Source organism: Pithys albifrons, chromosome 6 (genome assembly GCF_047495875.1).
Source record: "Pithys albifrons albifrons isolate INPA30051 chromosome 6, PitAlb_v1, whole genome shotgun sequence".
Taxonomy (NCBI): Eukaryota; Metazoa; Chordata; class Aves; order Passeriformes; family Thamnophilidae; genus Pithys; species Pithys albifrons.
In genome coordinates, this window is record NC_092463.1 from 2,305,226 (window position 1) to 2,322,102 (window position 16,877).

General features: G+C 54.6%; 1 protein-coding gene across 4 annotated transcripts in view; it reads right to left on the reverse strand.

Moving 5' to 3' along the window:
* NIN (ninein) overlaps nt 1-16,783 on the reverse strand; it is a 77,635-nt gene extending 60,852 nt beyond the window's left edge. For 2 of the 4 annotated variants that reach the window (XM_071557195.1, XM_071557192.1), the window contains exons 1-3: nt 16,519-16,592; nt 10,176-10,379; nt 4,191-4,272 (exon numbers count right to left, since the gene is read on the reverse strand). In XM_071557195.1, the coding sequence (XP_071413296.1) occupies nt 4,191-4,272; nt 10,176-10,358 (265 nt within the window). In that variant the 5' untranslated portion in view covers nt 10,359-10,379; nt 16,519-16,592. Of the gene's footprint in view, nt 1-4,190; nt 4,273-10,175; nt 10,380-10,605; nt 10,628-16,518; nt 16,593-16,733 lie in introns of those variants that run through there. The other 2 variants (XM_071557194.1, XM_071557193.1) reach the window with 2 other exon arrangements.
* Nucleotides 16,784-16,877: the final 94 nt, after the last annotated feature.

Genomic DNA, 16,877 nt, shown 5'->3' on the forward strand with positions numbered 1-16,877 from the left:
GGCAGCCCATTCCAGTGCCTGAGCACTCTCTCTGCAAAGAATTATGTTCTGCTCTCCAACTTCAATTTCCCCTGGCAGAGCTTGAGCCCATCGTGCCCCCTTGTCCTATTGCTGAGTGCCTGGGAGAAGAGACCAACCCCCACCTGGCCAGAACTTCCCTTCAGGCAGTTCCAGACAGTGCTGAGGTCACCTCTGAGCCTCCTCTTCTCCAGGCTAAACACCCCCAGCTCCCTCAGCCTCTCCCCACAGCACTTGTGCTCCAGTCCCTTCACCAGCTGAACAACCTCCTCCCAGGGATGCCCCTCCAAGGGCATCATCCCCACCAGCTCCTTTTTGGGAGGGCACTTCTATTGTCTCCAAGTGCTGAGAAGGGGAAAATCCCCCCCAATTCCCCCTGACCACAGCAATGATGGCAACAAACTGCTCTTTAATTTCTCCTGGGTGTTCCCATAATCCTGCACTCCACCCTGGTAATCCCTCCCTAGCTGAGCTTGCACACACTTTTTATTTGCTGTAATGGGGAGGAAAAAAAAGCCTGATTTTTTTCACCCCCCTAATCACCCACAAGATTTTTTTTCCTTCTTTTCCCTGCCCTTAAATCTATTTTACTGTCCCAACAATGACCCATGGACAAAGAGCAGTGGTGGCAGCAGGACCCAGTCAGGTCCCAGGAGCTCAAATAATCACTATTTTAAACCACATTCAAGTCTTTTTCTGCTTTTCCTGGAACTTCTCCATCCCTCTTCCCAGCAGAGCCTGGGTTTGCCCAGCCAGCTGATGCTCTGGGTCACAGCTGGCTCTGTGTCCCCACACCATCACCCTGGAGGGGACAGAGCTGATGACAGCAGCACTGGGAGCTCTGCCTGCCTTGGTTTCCAGGGCTGCTTCCCAGGCAAAGTGCCCACAGCATGCCAGGACCATCCTCCCTGCCAGTCTTCCCTCTGTAAAGGGAATTTTGCCCCTTTGCCAAGAAAAAAATCATATAAAATTTATCAGCTGCTCTCTGCAAGCCTGAGTGCTTCTCCCACCTGCTGCTTCCTCCTAAAATAAGGAAACCCCCTCAGCTGCTTCTGCAGGAACTGCAGCAGTTTTGGTTCCTTGTCTCCAACCCAGGGATCCTGCTGTGACCCCAGGGCTGCCCTGCCATAAATCCCAGAATGGTTTGGATTGGAAGGCATGTTAAAGCCCACCCAGTGCCACCCCTGCCATGGACAGGGACAGCTCCCATTGTCCCAGGTTGCTCCAACCTGGCCTGGGACACTCCCAGGGATGGGGCAGCCACAGCTTCTCTGCCCAACCTGTACCAAGCCCTGCCCACCCTCCCAGCCAGGAATTCCTTCCCAATATCCCATCTAGCCCTGCCCTTGGGCAGTGGGAATCCATTCCCCCTCACCCTCTCACTCCAGCCCTTTTAAATAGTGTTTTTCCATCTTTCCTGTAGCTCTGTCAGGTCCTGGAAGGCCACCATGAGGTCATCCAGAAACTTCTCTTCTCCAGACTGAACAATCCCAATTCTCTCAGCCTTTCCTTATGGGTTCCATCCCTCCAGTCAACTTGGTGGCCTTCTCTGGACCTGCTCCAGCAGCTCCCTGTCCTCCCTGTGCCCAGCAGCACCCATGGGGACAAGGATGTCCCCAACCAGGTCCCCTTGGCCATGTCACACACTCTGGGACTGCAGAACAGCCCAATCCATGAGCCCTCCAGTGCTCCCAAACCAAAGGCACCTTCCCATCACCCAAATCCGTGGATAAAACCACAGCATCCCAGTCATTTCCTTCCAGATCACACTCCACACACACAGCAAACAGCCTTAAAACCTCTGCTTTTTTTTTCCCTCCCAAATTAAATTTTCATTTAAATGATATGATTTAAATGATACGATTTAAAGCTCTTAACTCAATTTTTCCCAAGCCTGGGGCAGACTGGAACACCAGCATTTCCACACTCCCTGACAGCTTGACACCAACAGCACAAAGCAGCTTGTTCTCCCAATCTCCAGTTTGATCTAAATTAAAAGAAGCAAAGACTTTGGCATTAACCAACCTGTCAAAATGCATTAAAAATAAAATGCCTCCCAGGCCTGCCTGGCTCTGGCTCCCTACCTGCATCCCATGCCCTTTGATTTCCTGCCATTCCAAACCCAGCTGACAAAACGTGTCCCCAAGGAGGACTCTCTGCCTTCTCTTGTAATTTCCCCGGTGATAACCCCCAAATTCAGCCGTTTCTGGAAGATTTATTTACATTTCAATCAAGCTGGAGCTTCTCAGCCATGTGATTCCCCAAGAAATGCAGAATGCTGGATTAGTTCTGGTTCACTGGGGTGTTGGGGTTGCCTCCTGCTCTGTCCCAGCTCCTCTCCAAAGGGCTGGAAGCAGATCCAACCCCTCTCCACACCCCACAGTGCTCCCCCCTCACTCCCAAGCACCCACTGACCTGTGCTGGGAAATTCCATTAAGGAATGTCTGGTGCAAGAGTTGTCACCACCCATCTCCCTCTAAGCATTAAGAGCTTTGGAAATGAGAGGTGGAAAATAAAAAAAAAATAATCCATCAATCACATCTCTTCAACCCTGTGGTTTTCACAGCCTATTTAGGAGGGGGAAAGTTATAATTTTGCTGGCAGGTTGCTCTCTCCAGAGTGGGATTCTCCAGCTGGGATTGATGCTCCAGGAGAGGAAACCTGGAGTTTCCCTCTCTGCCCTTGCTAAGCTGTTTTCTCCTTGGGGGATTTCACTCCCCTGCTGCTCCAGGATTAGGGATTTACATACAGGTGTGACACCAGCTGGAGCTGCAGGGGCTCCCCACACCTCCCAGTGCTCCCAGTACCACCAGTGCCTTGAGCAGGGGGGCACACAGGGCACGCTGAAGCTGCAACCACATTTCCTGCCAAGGAAAGGCTAAAAAGACAAATTTTCCAGGCACATTGAAACAAAGCAAGGAAAAAAAATCACAATATGAGGACTCACAGCACTGCCACATCCCTGGAATCAGAGAATCATAGAATAGATTGGGTTGGAAAAGACCTCTGAGATCATCAAGTCCAAGCCTTGATCCAACCCCACTGTGATCACCAGCCCAGGGCACAGAGTGCCCTGGGCTGGTGATCACAGTAGGGTTGGATCAAGACATGGTGGATTCTCACTCAGTGCCACATCCATAGAATGGATTGGGTTGGAAAAGACCTCAGAAATCATAAAGTCCAACCCTTGGGCCAACTCCAGTCCCTTTACCAGATAATGGCACTCAGTGCCACGGCCAAGCTCACCTTAAAAACCTCCAGGGATGGGGAATCCACTCCCTCTGGGCAGCCCATTCCAATGCCTGAGCACTCTCTCTGCAAAGAATTATTTTCTGATATCCAACTTCAATTTCCCCTGGCAGAGCTTGAGCCCATCGTGCCCCCTTGTCCTATTGCTGAGTGCCTGGGAGAAGAGACCAACCCCCACCTGTCCAGAACTTCCCTTCAGGTAGTTCTAGACAGTGCTGAGGTCACCTTGGAAGTGTCCAAGGCCAGGCTAGACAGGGCTTGGAGCAACCTGGGATAGTGGAATTTGTCCCTGTCCATGGCAGGAGTTGGAACAGAATGGTCTTTAAGGTCCCTTTCAACCCAAACCATTCTGGAACTCTCCAACCAGCCCCAACCTGGTTTCTCCGGTAGTTCACTTTGTTCAGGAACACTTTGGACCAGACTGACCATTCCCTGGGAGAAATACAGGGGAGCTTCCTACACAAAAGAAATAAAATGGACTGGAAAAAACATAAAAATCAACCCCAGACCCAGCTGGGAAAAAGCAGCAGCATTAAATGAGCCATTTGACTGCCTGCCCACAGCTCCCCACTCCTAAAGCATCCCTGGCCACAGAAGTGCTGTGGGATGGAGCTCCCTCAGCCCCTTTTGCAGCCCTGAGACATCCTGAGCACGGGAAGTGCTGTTAGAACTGTCCACACACAGACATCACACGCCCCTCTGGGCATTTAGATCATGGTAATGGGGCATAAATATCTTAGAGCTCTGAAAATGCTTTTTCACAAGGCTCCACAACAGACATCAACTCTCCCTAAGTCAGGCTCTTCTGCTTGGATGGCCAATCTCAGCAGCTAACAAGCATTTTCTCTAAGTTCCTCCATGAGAGACACCCATGTCTGCTTGGCCAAGGAAAATGCAGCATTGGAGATAATTTTGGTATTTACCTGGTTCTTGGAAGTGCTCTTCATTTGACAGGGTTCTGGATAAGATGAGGATAAGTGCTTCTTTGAACTGATCAAAGTGGACCTGTGGGGGGGAAAAAAAGGAAGGAAAGAGGAAATGAAGTTGTGCAGATTGTTAAATATGAGGCCAATAATCCAGCAGGAAGATGGAAACCACTCAGACCACGCTCAAACATCAGTGCCTGTGTCTGCTGACAACAAAGGAGTCTCAGCTCACTCAGCCTTGGAGCCTGGAGAAGTGACAGCAAGGGACAAGAAGACACAGCCAACATCCCTAGGCATGGGGGGAAAAAATTCCTGCTTTCACAGAATGAGCCACAGCCACCATTTTCATGCATTGGTTGGGTTTTCCCAGCAAGCAAGAAGCTGAAACACATCCAGAGGAGCAGAGAACATCTCCATCATCTGAGGTGACCTCTCAGGGTCAGTGGCTCCTACAGAGATCCCATTCCTGATCAGGGATGGGAGACTCAGTTGTGGAAATGCTTCACTGCCCTAATTAAGCTTCAAAACCCACTTCCCAAAGTGGAAAGCAGAAAAATCCCACCCTTCCCAGGGCAGCCCTGCCCCAGCTCCTGCAGTTCCACGAGAGCAGCACTGGGAATACCAAGGCTGGAGAAAAACCACAGAGGGATGATCCTGCCACTGAGGGGTTTTCTTTCCCCCCTTTTCCATCTGTCCCTTCCTGGAAAGTCTCCTGCCTCAGAGCCATGAACAGTCACAAAGGGGCTCCAGCTCCTCCACAGCCGTGCCAGGGAATGTCAGCAATTCCAGCCGTGGGGGACAAAGCTGGGGACAGCTGGAGCAGTTATTTGACATGGGTCAGTGGCCAGGCAGAACTGGCTTCTATGATTTCTTCAGGCTAAATAAATCTTAGAAGAATTTTTAGCATTGAATAAGAGATTTTATATTTCAAGAACCCACTGAGGCTGCTCTGGCTGGCAGAGTTAAATCCAGAGCCACAGGGGGGATTTTAATGCTGCACAGACAACAAAGTTCAGGTTTGAAGTTCTCCAGCTTGTTTTTTGGGTCAAAGAAGCCCTCCCTCAAAAGCCAATAAGCCCCAAGGCAGGGAGGGGACACAGGTGAGCCATGGGGGTGTTGGGGAGATCTCACACCACAGCTCAGGCAATGCCAATCACCCCTGTGGGCTCAAACATTTTTAAACGTGTTTTTTAAACACAATTAAAAATACGTTCAGCAAAGAGACTCATCAGGGACACCCTCATTGAATACTAATTGCTGCCATCCATTTCCAAGTGCTGCTGTACTTCCAAAGGACAGTTTACAGAGACAGGAGAATTTCTCCAATTGAAAAAAAAACACCTTGACATTTAGACTAAATGAGGATGAATAAAAGATGAGGGTGCTCGAATAACAGGTTCCTTCCCCATGGGATGTCTCAGGAAGGGAACAGTGACAACAGAGCTGGTCCCTTGGATGGGTGCTGGGCTGGGTTTGGATGGGACATCCCTTTGCATCACTCATGCAAACCCTGAATTAAACAGAGAACCATCACCTGGGCAGGTGTGCAGCACCACTGACACATCACCTGTCTGCACAACAAGCCCACAAATCGTGCTTGCACTGAGGAAGAGGAGGAAGGATGAAGGGGCTGAGCCCTCACTCAGCTGCACAAGGCACAGATGGCTCTGGCACTGCAGCCACAGAGTGATCTGACCATGACCACGACACCCAAAGGAGCCCATGGAAGATGAGGCTGCAGGGCAGGACGTGCCCACAGCTCCAACCCCCCGTGCCAGGGCTGTGCTTGGCTGCACAGCAGGATTTAAAATGCAAATCAGCAGCAGAGGGACAGGAACAGGGAGTTTCCACACCCCTTCCCAGTGGCAGGACCCCACTCTGGAGGTGGAGTCCCAGCTGGCAGAGGGAGGAGATTTTCCACAGGTTTTCCTAACACCAGATAACCAGGAAAACCAGTCTCTGTGGTGCACATTTGACCTTGGATTCTGTGTGTTTGCACACAGAGAGTGCTTAGAGAAATACAGCTGATAAAATTAGAGCTGGGCTTGAGTACAAGCCTGGCAAGGCTGGCATGGGACAGGAAAGCCACAGAAGTTGCACAAATCCTTGAGTGAGGGTGGGCAGGCCCTGGCACAGGTTGGGCAGAGAAGCTGTGGCTGCCCCATCCCTGGGAGTGTCCCTGGCCAGGTTGGACAGGGCTTGGAGCAACCTGGGCTGGTGGGAGGTGTCCCTGCCCGTGGCAGGGGTGGCACTGGATGGGCTTTAAGGTCCCTTCCAACTCAGACCATTCTGGAATTCTGTTATTTCATTTTGGACCTGCCAACTTGTGTGTCTGCTCAGGGTTGATCCAAACCAGCCCAAACACAGCAGAGTTTGGGATGCAATGCCAAAACCTTTGTGCCCACCCAGAGATAGGCACCAGGCACAGGCCACGTGGCCCTGCAACCCCCCCCAGAACTGCACAAAGCCCATCAACTCCCTGCTGAGAGGAATTTTCCCAGGCCAAGTAAATCAGAGACAAACAAGACTAAACACCAACAGAGGCACCACCTCCCACGGGGCTCAGGGACCAACCAGGCTGTGGCTGCTGAGCAACCCCAGCTCCTCTGAGAAATCCAGAGCCTGCTTTACAGCCCCTGCCCTCTGAAGCTGTGACTGATTAGCACTAGAAAGAGCGTGTGCCTGTGCCAAGGTACCTGCTGCTTCCCGCTGGCTGCCCCTGCCATGCAAAGCAGTTGGCACACCTGCCCCTCTCCGGGGCAAACTGGCATCCCCAGCTCCCTCTCCTTCATCTTCAAGCACTTCCTATTCCCAAAGCTCTGCCCCTGTTTGCAAATTCCCTCTTAGCAGAGGCAGCCAGAAGGTTGCAGAGGGAACTGTCTGGTGGAGAAGATATAAAATGATGGAATATCCTGAGCTGGGAGGGATCCCCAAGGATCATCCAGTCCAACTCCTGCCCCTGCACAGACACCCCAACAATCCCACCCTGTCCCATTGTCCAAACCCTCCTGGAGCTCTGGCAGCCTTGAGGCTGTGCCCACTGCCCAGGGGAGCCTGGTCAGTGCCCACCACCCTCTGGGGGAAGGACCTTTCCCTGAGATCCAACCTAACCCTGCCCTGACACAACTTCATGCCATTCCCTCAAGTTCTACCAGGCCAATCTTGCAGCAACATCAGAACAGGGCAATCTTGCAACCTTGCAGTGAAGTCTCCTGCATTGCATGCAAAACCCACTGCACAGTAAGGGGAAGAGCACCCTGTGGGCACAGAGGGAGGATATTTTGCAAGAGGTCACCCAGCCACAGCACCGAAAGGAGCTGACCAGTGAAACCCCACACTGGGGTGTCCTTGCTGAGGCTGTCAAAGCAATACTGCAGCTGAAACCTGAGCTCCCCATCCCTGCTCCAGGACAGTGCCAAGGACAGTCCCTGCACAGGGTTTGGAGGTGCCAGACTTCAGAGAGGCCCAGAATGGTTGGGTGGGAAGGGAACTTAAAGCCCAGCTAATTCCAACCCCCTGCCATGGGCAGAGACACCTTCCACTAGCCCAGGTTGACCCAAGCCCTGTCCAACCTGGCCTGGGACACTTTCCAGGGATGGGACATGACTTCCAGGGACCTACCCCATCCCTGCACATCACCCAACCCCAGCCCATGTGTACTGTCCCTAAGACACTGTGAGTTTGCTGCTAATTAAAGGGCACAGAGAGGGCAGACAGACAGACACGCCTGCACCCATCCCCTCGTTCCCACCACCAGCTGTGAGGAAACCCTTCCTGAGGAATCCCAGGAATTGCTGCAAGCATTGCCTCCACAAGCAATCCTGTGAGGAAAACAGTTCTGGGGGATTTGGCCCCACCAGACCCCATTAATCCCCAAACCATCACAGGTATCCAGCCCCTCACTCATGGGATGCCAGCTCGGCTCCCTGCCCAACCCAGCAGTCCCTGCCCCTGGAATGAGATGATCTTTAAGATCCCTTCCAGCCCACACCATTCCACGATTCCACGCTCACAGAGCATTCATCCCTGGAGCAGAGCCCCCGGCACAAAAGCCAGCACGTGGCCACACAGAGCTGCCCCTCTGCAGACAAAACCATCCCCCCCCCCCCCCACCACCCCCCTCTCCCAGTGCTCTCCCATAAATCCCGGCCCCTGGAAGTGCAGGAAAACAAAAGGCTGGGACCATCTGCAGCGAGGAGCTGGCAGGGCAGGTGCAAGAAGTCTGTGCTCAGGGAGCAACATGTTTGCTGCTATTCTCCCGATGAGCTTCCTAGGAAACCCCAAGGATCCGAGGGCTATTAAACCCGGCTCACACTTAGCCATGGGCCATTGGTGCTGCTAACGAGCTCAGACACCAGGGAGAAGGGAAGGAAACACAGGAGACATTATCCTGATGCTCAAGTGGCAGGTTATAAGGGAGAACCACCCCCAAAGACAAAAGGAATGAAATAAAATGGGATGCCTCGTGCCCTGGGACAGCTCCCAGGGATGGAGCTCCAGCTGGGATGGGGTGAGTGTGACCTGGCACTTGGGATGCTTTTTGGGGCCCTGATCACCCGGGACAGCCACATGTTTAGTACTGCCCAGCCTTTACCTCTATCCCACCACCCCACACGTGGCAAAGCCAGATGACAGGACAGAGGGAAATGGCTTTGAGCTGAAGGAAGGCAGATTTAGATGGGATATTGGGAAGGAATTCCTGGCTGGGAGGGTGGGCAGGCCCTGGCACAGGTTGGGCAGAGAAGCTGTGGCTGCCCCATCCCTGGGAGTGTCCCAGGCCAGGTTGGACAGGGCTTGGAGCAACCTGGGCTGGTGGGAGATGTCCTTGCCCCCTGCCCAAGGCAAGAGATTGGAACAGGATGAGGTTTAAGGTCCTTTCCAACCCAAACCATTCCATGATTCTGTAACAGCATTCGAGCAGCTCAAGACAACAGAGCATAACAAAGTCTCCGGTGCTCCAGCAAATACAACACTGCAACTCCAAAGGTCAGAAACCTCCACCTGGATCCATCCCTGTTTCAGCTCCAGCACCACTCACTGCCAGCAGAAGAGCTACAGCCCCAGGGCAGGCAGGGAAGAGGAGACTTTGTTCCTTAAAGGAATTTTGCTTCTGAAAGCTGCAGTTTGATCGGAAATTGGAGCTGGAATAGCCACTTAGCTCGTATCTATCAAGAGCTCTGGCTGCCCAGCTCCACATTTTCTGATTTTAATGAGCAGTGATGGGATTTCAGGGTGATTTTGAGGGAAGGATCCAATGAACTCTGAGCACAGCGTGCCGGGAAAGACATAACACAGAAGTGCAAGGACATGAGGAGATCCCTCCAAGGGCAAACAACTTCTGCTCAGTGCCCTGGCATTTCACTCTCCAAAGGTACAACCACAACCACAAAGTGGCTTTGGAAAACCACCAACATCAGCTACAGGGACAAAGGTGGCCCAGCCAGTGACTGCCTGAGTTGGACAGTATCTTCTACCTTAGAGAAACGTGTGTGACTGCACAGCCCCACCAGCCTAACTACAGCTTAAGCCAACGTAAATCACAGGCTCAAGCCCTGGATTTAGGTCCCAGTCACATCCAAAGGGCTGCAGAGTTTGTGCAAGCACCTGGGTGAGCTGGTTCAGGGAGGTGACCCCGACCAGCAGTGGCACAACCAGTGCCAGGGGCATGGGCATGGTGTGAGCCAAGCAGCCAGGACATTGGGAAAACACCCCAGAGCACAAGGCTGAGCCTAAAGTGATGATCTCTGAGCTTCAGACCACCTCCAGCTGGGGCAGAGCAGTTCCCTTCCCTGTTATCACCCTCTTGGAAGTTGCCCTGTGCCCACCCTGCTGAACAGACCAGACTCCCCAAGTCCTGAAGCCCCAGAGCTTCCAAGACGTTGGTTATTCACAAATTACAGACAAAGATACTTTTTCCAAGACAATTCCACACACTGGTGTGCCTGGACCCCCAGTTCCCCCCCTCCATGGTCCCAGGCTTACCCTGCCTAGGAGGTTTCCTTGGAGAAGGGTCTGCTGCAGTGCTGGGGCCACCTCCTCCAGGTGCAGCATGTGGCAGAGGTCAGTGAGCTCCTCCTGCCCCAGGGACCCCGTGCCTGTGCTGTCAAAGCTGTCGAAGAGCTCCTTGAGACGAGCTTCATACTGGTCCTGCTCAGCTTCATCCATCCCATAGCCTGCCACGCTCACCTGTGGGAAGAAACAGCCCAGGTGAACACTGACCATGCTGCCCATGCCATGGGAGGGTGAAGAACCCCAAGGGCTGGTGCAGGAGCTGCCCATGAGGCTCCTATTTGGTCTCATTAAGCGACCCTGGTGCTCCACCACTGGTCCAGACTCCTCCATCCCACTGTGGGAAGGCAGAAGTCACACAGCACAAAGACCAAGGAGAAAAAAAAAATCTGCAGAGCCAAACCCTCCAGAGGGGACAGCCCAGGTGGCTGAGACAGCCCCACGTGGCACGTCCCTCAGTGCCACCTCACACTGACTCCACGAGCAGCTCACTCGGCTCAGCTGGAGCAGCTGAGGTGCTGCAGGGGAAAATTGTTCCCTTGAGCTCCACTGATCCCCAGGTGTTGCAGGTGAGGCTTTGGTGAGGAGATAAACAACAACCACCCTGGCAACAACAGCTCAGCAGCTGCAGGGAACAAAGTGGGGGGGCTCTGCCTGCAGAGGGGAGGGCAGGAGACCCCCACCCAAACACTTCAGGACAGACAGACACCGTGTACGCCCCTCCATGAACAAAACACACATCCCTGCGCCACAGACAGAATCGTGGCATCATTTAGATTGGAAAAAACCTCCAAGATAAGAGTCCAATCAATCCCCCAGCACTGCCAAACAATCACTGCACTGCTCCTTCAGGCCAAACCCTGGCTGAAGGCAGAGAAAATGCTGCTAAAGAGGCAGCAAACTCAGTCCCAGAGCACACCTGACCCCAGCAAGGGAACAGCCCAAATCCCTGGTATCCTGCACCAGGCACACAAAGCCCAGGTGGTTCCCTCCCAGCTGCCCTCAGGGCTTCATCCTCCCTTCCAAGGCAATTTTCCATCCCTCTCATCCACTGCTATCAGAGGATCACAGCCCCAGGAACTGTTCTGGCAGGGGAGTAGAGGGAAATTTCCCGTCTGAAATGAAGGATTTGGCTGGACCCATTTACCAGCCTGGCCTGGGGTGGCAGCAGTGTCACCCAGGGCCACAACACAGCCTCAGTGAGGATGTGTCACCACTCCAGGGGATACAACAGGCACCACCACCATCATCCCCAGAGTGCACTGAGTGCCAACAGGCACTGCCAGGACATGGTGTCCCAAGGACACAACTGGGAATCCCGGGATGCTCAGCCAGCCTCGACCATTGCCCAAGTCCAGCCATGTGAATTTTATTGTCTCTGCCACATTCCCCAAGACAGGGGTTCTATGCAAACCCCCTCACAATTCTATCCTCCTCCAAACCCCCTCACCACCCTGCCCTCCTCCCTCTCAGCCCCACAGGGTTCCTGTGGCTGCCTGTGCCACTGGCAGTGCCCACGGACATCCCAGAACAAGCAAAGCTGCTCCAGCTGCAGCCCAATCTCACCCCCCTGCCCAACCACTGGGAAATCTGCAGGGCAGGCGGTGCAGCCTGTCCTTGATTCCTCTGGCTGCAGGAGCAGATGCCAGCACAGCATCCTTGGGATCCCACATTGCTGAGGGATGCAGGGCTGGTGCCAGGCAGGGTCTGTGGGACAGGACCAGCCCAGCCTGGCTGCCCTTCCTCCTGCACTGACATGAACAGGGATGACCATGGACACTGCCCATCCCTAAATTCCCATCCTGAGCCTCACACCCTTCAGTCCCCTGATTTCCCCTGCTCATATCCCTCCTGAGCTGATTTATCACAGCACCCAAGTGCTGCAGGGAGGAGGGAGGGTGCAGACACACTGAACTCCAGGCACAGAGGAGGAGGCAGCACCCAAAAACTCGGGTGCCTCCGAGCAGGAGGAAGGCAACAAACTACTTTCCAATGTCACACCAGTAACCCCATTTCCCACCTGCACCCACAGGGCTCCACAGTGCCTGCTGCTGATACTGGTGTCAGAGAGCCCTCCCTGCACATTCCAGCAGCCCCAAAACTCACAGCCAAGCCTGCAGCAAAGGTGACTCCAACCCAGGGAGCTTCCCAGGAATTTTGAGCCTCTTATCTTCAGGGTCAGCCACCTCCTGCCCCCCGGAGATGTCTCTGGCATCCGACCCTACTCTTCCACTGCCAGAACCAGTTTCCCCAGTTAGACAGCACAGAGAGCTAAATGCCATCTCCCAACATGTCCCTGAGCATCCACAATGCTGGAGCACTGGGGTCACCCCTCTTGGTGCCACAACAGCAGGAAGCCCCAAAACCTTGCCCTGGGCGAGTCCAGATGGGCTCCAGGTGAGGGAAGCATTGGGGAGCCCATAAAACCAGCAAGAAAAATACAATCCCCAAAGGAAAAGCACATCAGGTGCCTGGGCCAGACCTGCCCTACAGCCCAGGTGAGTTTTTGGCAAGGTAGCCCTGGCACCTCACACGCCCCCACTGCAAGGCACTCAGCAATAGGACAAGGGGGCACGATGGGCTCAAGCTCTGCCAGGGGAAATTGAAGTTGGAGAGCAGAAAAAAATTCTTTACAGAGAGAGTGCTCAGGCATTGGAATGGGCTGCCCAGAGAAGGGTTGGATTCCCCATCCCAGGAGGTTTTTCAGCTGAGCTTGGCCGTGGCACTGAGTGCCATGATCTGGTAAAGGGACTGGAGTTGGCCCAAGGGTTGGACTTGATGATCTCAGAGGTCTTTTCCAACCCAATCCATTCTATGATTCTAAGGGATGGTCGGAGCTCACCGAGCTCAGTGGGACCCAACCAACCTTGCACAGCCCAGGAAAGGGATTTGCTGCTTCCCAGCATTAAAAGCCTGAGGAATGAGCAGTGAGGGCTCTTTGCCTACCTGCAGTCAGTCAGTCAGGGCCAGGGAGCTGCCAACGATCCCACACGCATCCTGCACAACCTCCATCTTAGGCAGCCGCCTCCGACACGCAGCCGGCTGCGCAAGGTGACCCAAGATGCCTACTCTCGGCTGAATTATTCAGCAGCTCTTCAGGAACGGGGGGGAGGGGGGGGGGAAACCATCCAGCCCTCCTACCTGAGCTGGAGAGGTCGCCTGGCATCACCCAGCAGTCAAAATAATGAGGTCAGCAGCGTCAGAGCCACGTTGGTACCCGCGCGCCGGGGAGAGCGGCAGCGGAGAAAGGGCTGGGAGGGGAGGGGGGATACACAAGAGGCACACAAAGCCCGAATTAAAGCCCAGCCTTTCATCTCTGCTCCAGATGGGCCGGCAGCTGAGATGCAGGAGGGTGGCTGGGCCGGGGGGATAATAGGGGCAGGCGGGCAGGCAGCAGCTGAGCGGGGGCTCCCCAGGAGGAGAGGGGTCCCTGAGTAGGGCATCACTTTGTTCAGATTTATTGCTGGCCTTCTGTGTCGTTTCGAGGCCCCCAAAATGACCAGCTTGAGCAGACAGGGCTGAAAGGTGCAGATTTAGAGTCACAACCGCATTATTCCTTATGTCTGTTCTCCCTATAACAAGTCCAGGGAAGCAAAGCCCTCAGGGATGATGAGAAGAGGAAGTTTTCACCGGCATTTCTTTCCTTCCCCTAAGTCCACCCCCTCCCGAGAGCCAGATAACCTTCACAGCACACAATGTAGGGGCCTGATAGGACTAAATTCCCAGCTAAATTTAACTCAAACAATATAGGCTTAAACAGTAATTACCGCTTCGCATATTAAGTGCCTGGAATCGCTAACGACCCCCAAGCTTTAACCTGGAGCTAATGAAGACACAAATTACCTGGTCAATCATTGCCATCCGAAAGTAAAAACTCTACAAGTAGGACAATTACCTTTTGTTTTGGGTGAAAACCAACAGGAATCGCAGAATCCCAGAATGGTCCGGCTTGGAAGGGACCTTACAGACCATTTCATTCCAACCTCCCAGGGACACCTTTCACCAAACAGACACAAACCCACGTTTGCTGCTGCACAACAGCACAAGACACAGATTTTGGGGATGCTTTGCCCAGATGCCCCATGGGCTGCATCACCAGCCAGGGCTATGGGTACCGACCAGCCCTCTGTGGAAGGCAGTGCCCTCCATCAAGTCACCACCTTCAAGGGACAGCAAGGAAAATGCTGCTTTTGCTGCTGCTCTTGATCACCTGGACCTAAAGAGGGCCTGGCAATTCGCAGGATCCAAAACACAAGCACCTGCTTCCTGGGATGTCACTGCTCCAGTGTCCCCTCTGTGCTGGAGAGCACAGCCACTCATGGGCAGGTTTAAAGCAACTTTCCCTTCCTGCTGTACTTGTGATAATGGGACAGTGTGACCACAAGTGGCAAAACCCACCAGGACCCCAGTTTTTAGTGGTGAGGTGTACGAGATGCCCAGCAGCCACCAAAACCAGACCTTTGAGCCCTTGCTGAAAAACCAGGGCTGAGATTGTCTCATCAAACTCATTATCTCCTTCCCCTAATGAACCATTTCATCCATCGCAGCTGTGGCGAAGTGGCTGTGATGAATCAGAATGACCTGAGCTGAAAGGGACACACAAGGATCATCCAGTCCAACTCCTGGCCTGGCACAGACACCCCAACAATCCCACCCTGTCCCTCAAAGTGTTGTCCAAACCCTCCTGGAGCTCTGGCAGCCTTGGGGCCGTGCCCACAGCCCTGGGGAGGCTGGTCAGTGCCCACCACCCTCTGGGGAAGAACCTTTCCCTGAGATCCAACCCACCCCTGCCCTGGCACAGCTCCAGCCGTTCCCTCGGGTCTCCTGTTAGCAGAGAGAAGACTCTGTGCCCTGTCATTGCACAGACTCCCAAGCCCCCAAACCGTGTGGGGGTAATTTCCCAGTTCGGCCCACCCATCCTCTTGGTAGCAGCAGTTCCACAAAGGGTCACACCGAGAAACCAAAGGGAAAGGGAAAAACAAAACCCAAAAGGGCAATGAAGCACCCAAATATCAGTAAATCACTTGACAGCACGCCCGGCTCTTCAAGGGTCACCACCAGAGTCAGCCTTACAGCTGGCGGTTCCTCCTCCCCATTGACCACGCTCATCATTCCCACTTTGCACCTCAATGCCACCTCTCCCCGGGCACCCCAAAACACCCCCAAACCCTCCAAAGTTGGCAGAGAGCGGAGATTCTGTTAACCAAGCTCCACTCCAGATTAGCGAAGCAGCGATGGCTACAAAAGCACTATAAATTTATGTAAAGAGCTTCAAAAGCGACGCAGAGGTTTGAATATTCACGCCGGCCCGGTATTTGCATTGTAATAGGGCTTTTCACTCCCAGCCTTCCCTCCGTAAGGAAAAACAAAGCGCCCATCTGGTTTGATTTTGCAAATAGGGCTGGAGTGGCTCTGCAGTAACTCGGGCAGCCCCGGGTGCGATAAAGCCCAAGGTGGAGGCACAAAGCTGATTAGTTCAGAAGTAAACAAAGCGAGCCGGTAATTTATCCAGCGACGCCTCTCGCGCCGGGAAATGAGGGAATTCGGCAATTCCCGAGGAGCTCAGCCATGCCCCGGCTCCGATAAACCTGCGCTGTGCTGAATCACGGCGATAACGCGGCCACCGCCAGCTCCGGTTTGGGGAGCGCTCGAGGAAGATGGGCAGGATACACCCAAACTGTCACCCCAAAAATCCCAACGCACTCAGCGCTGGAACCTCCTAGGCTGTGGATTTGGGCTTTCCTGGCTCAGAGACTCAGCTCCATCCTCGCAGAGATGCGCCAAGAGCGAGCGGCCCGCGGTTGGTGACCAGACAGCAGATGCCGTCTGCCACCCTGGTGACAGCGAGGGCTTTGCCGATGACAAAACAACTGCTGTTATTAATTCCTCCAGCCACAGCCGGTTGCTTCCTCCACTCAGCCCGGGCAGAGTGGTCCTGTACACGCTCCCAGCATTCCGACATCTCTCCGGGGACGGGGACGCACAGTGGGATGGGGTGTCCCTGGCAGGAGGGCGAGCGGCACCCGGTGCCACTCACCCCCACGGACCGCTGCCACCAGCGCAAAGGGCACCTCGGGGGCTTCGGTGGGGCACCCACACGCAGATACTGCCGAAATCCTCCCTGCACCCTCTGGCTACAAGACCCTGTCCCCATCACCCCCTTCCCGCAGCATCGCCCCACTTCCAGCATTCCTTCTCCTGCAGCATCCCCTCCTCCCTCCAGCATCCCGTTCCTCCAGCAACCCTCCTCTCCAGCACTCCCGCTCTGCCTCCAGCATTCCCCCCACCCTCCAGAGCTCCTTCCCCACGCACCCACCTCGCCGCTGCGCCCCTTCCCCGCTGCCCCGTCCCGGCGCCCGCACACGCGGCCGGCCCCGCCGGGAAGGGACGGGAAGGGGCGGGCTGAGTCCCGGCACCGCCCGCGGAGGAGGGACCGAGGCGGCCAGAGCCCCCCCCGCCGCACCCCGGGCTCGGTGATACCCCCTTCCCTTCGCTATCCCTTCATCCCCCGCATCCCCGTCCCGGCCTCACCGGCTGCCGGTGCCCGCGGGCGCGGCGAGACCTCGCGGAGCGCTCAGAGCGTTGCGGGACCGGGGGAGGCGCCGAGTTTAAATGCGGCCGCGTTTATTGGGCCGAGGCTCGGGGGCGGCCCCCAGGGGTGCGGGGCGGCCCCCG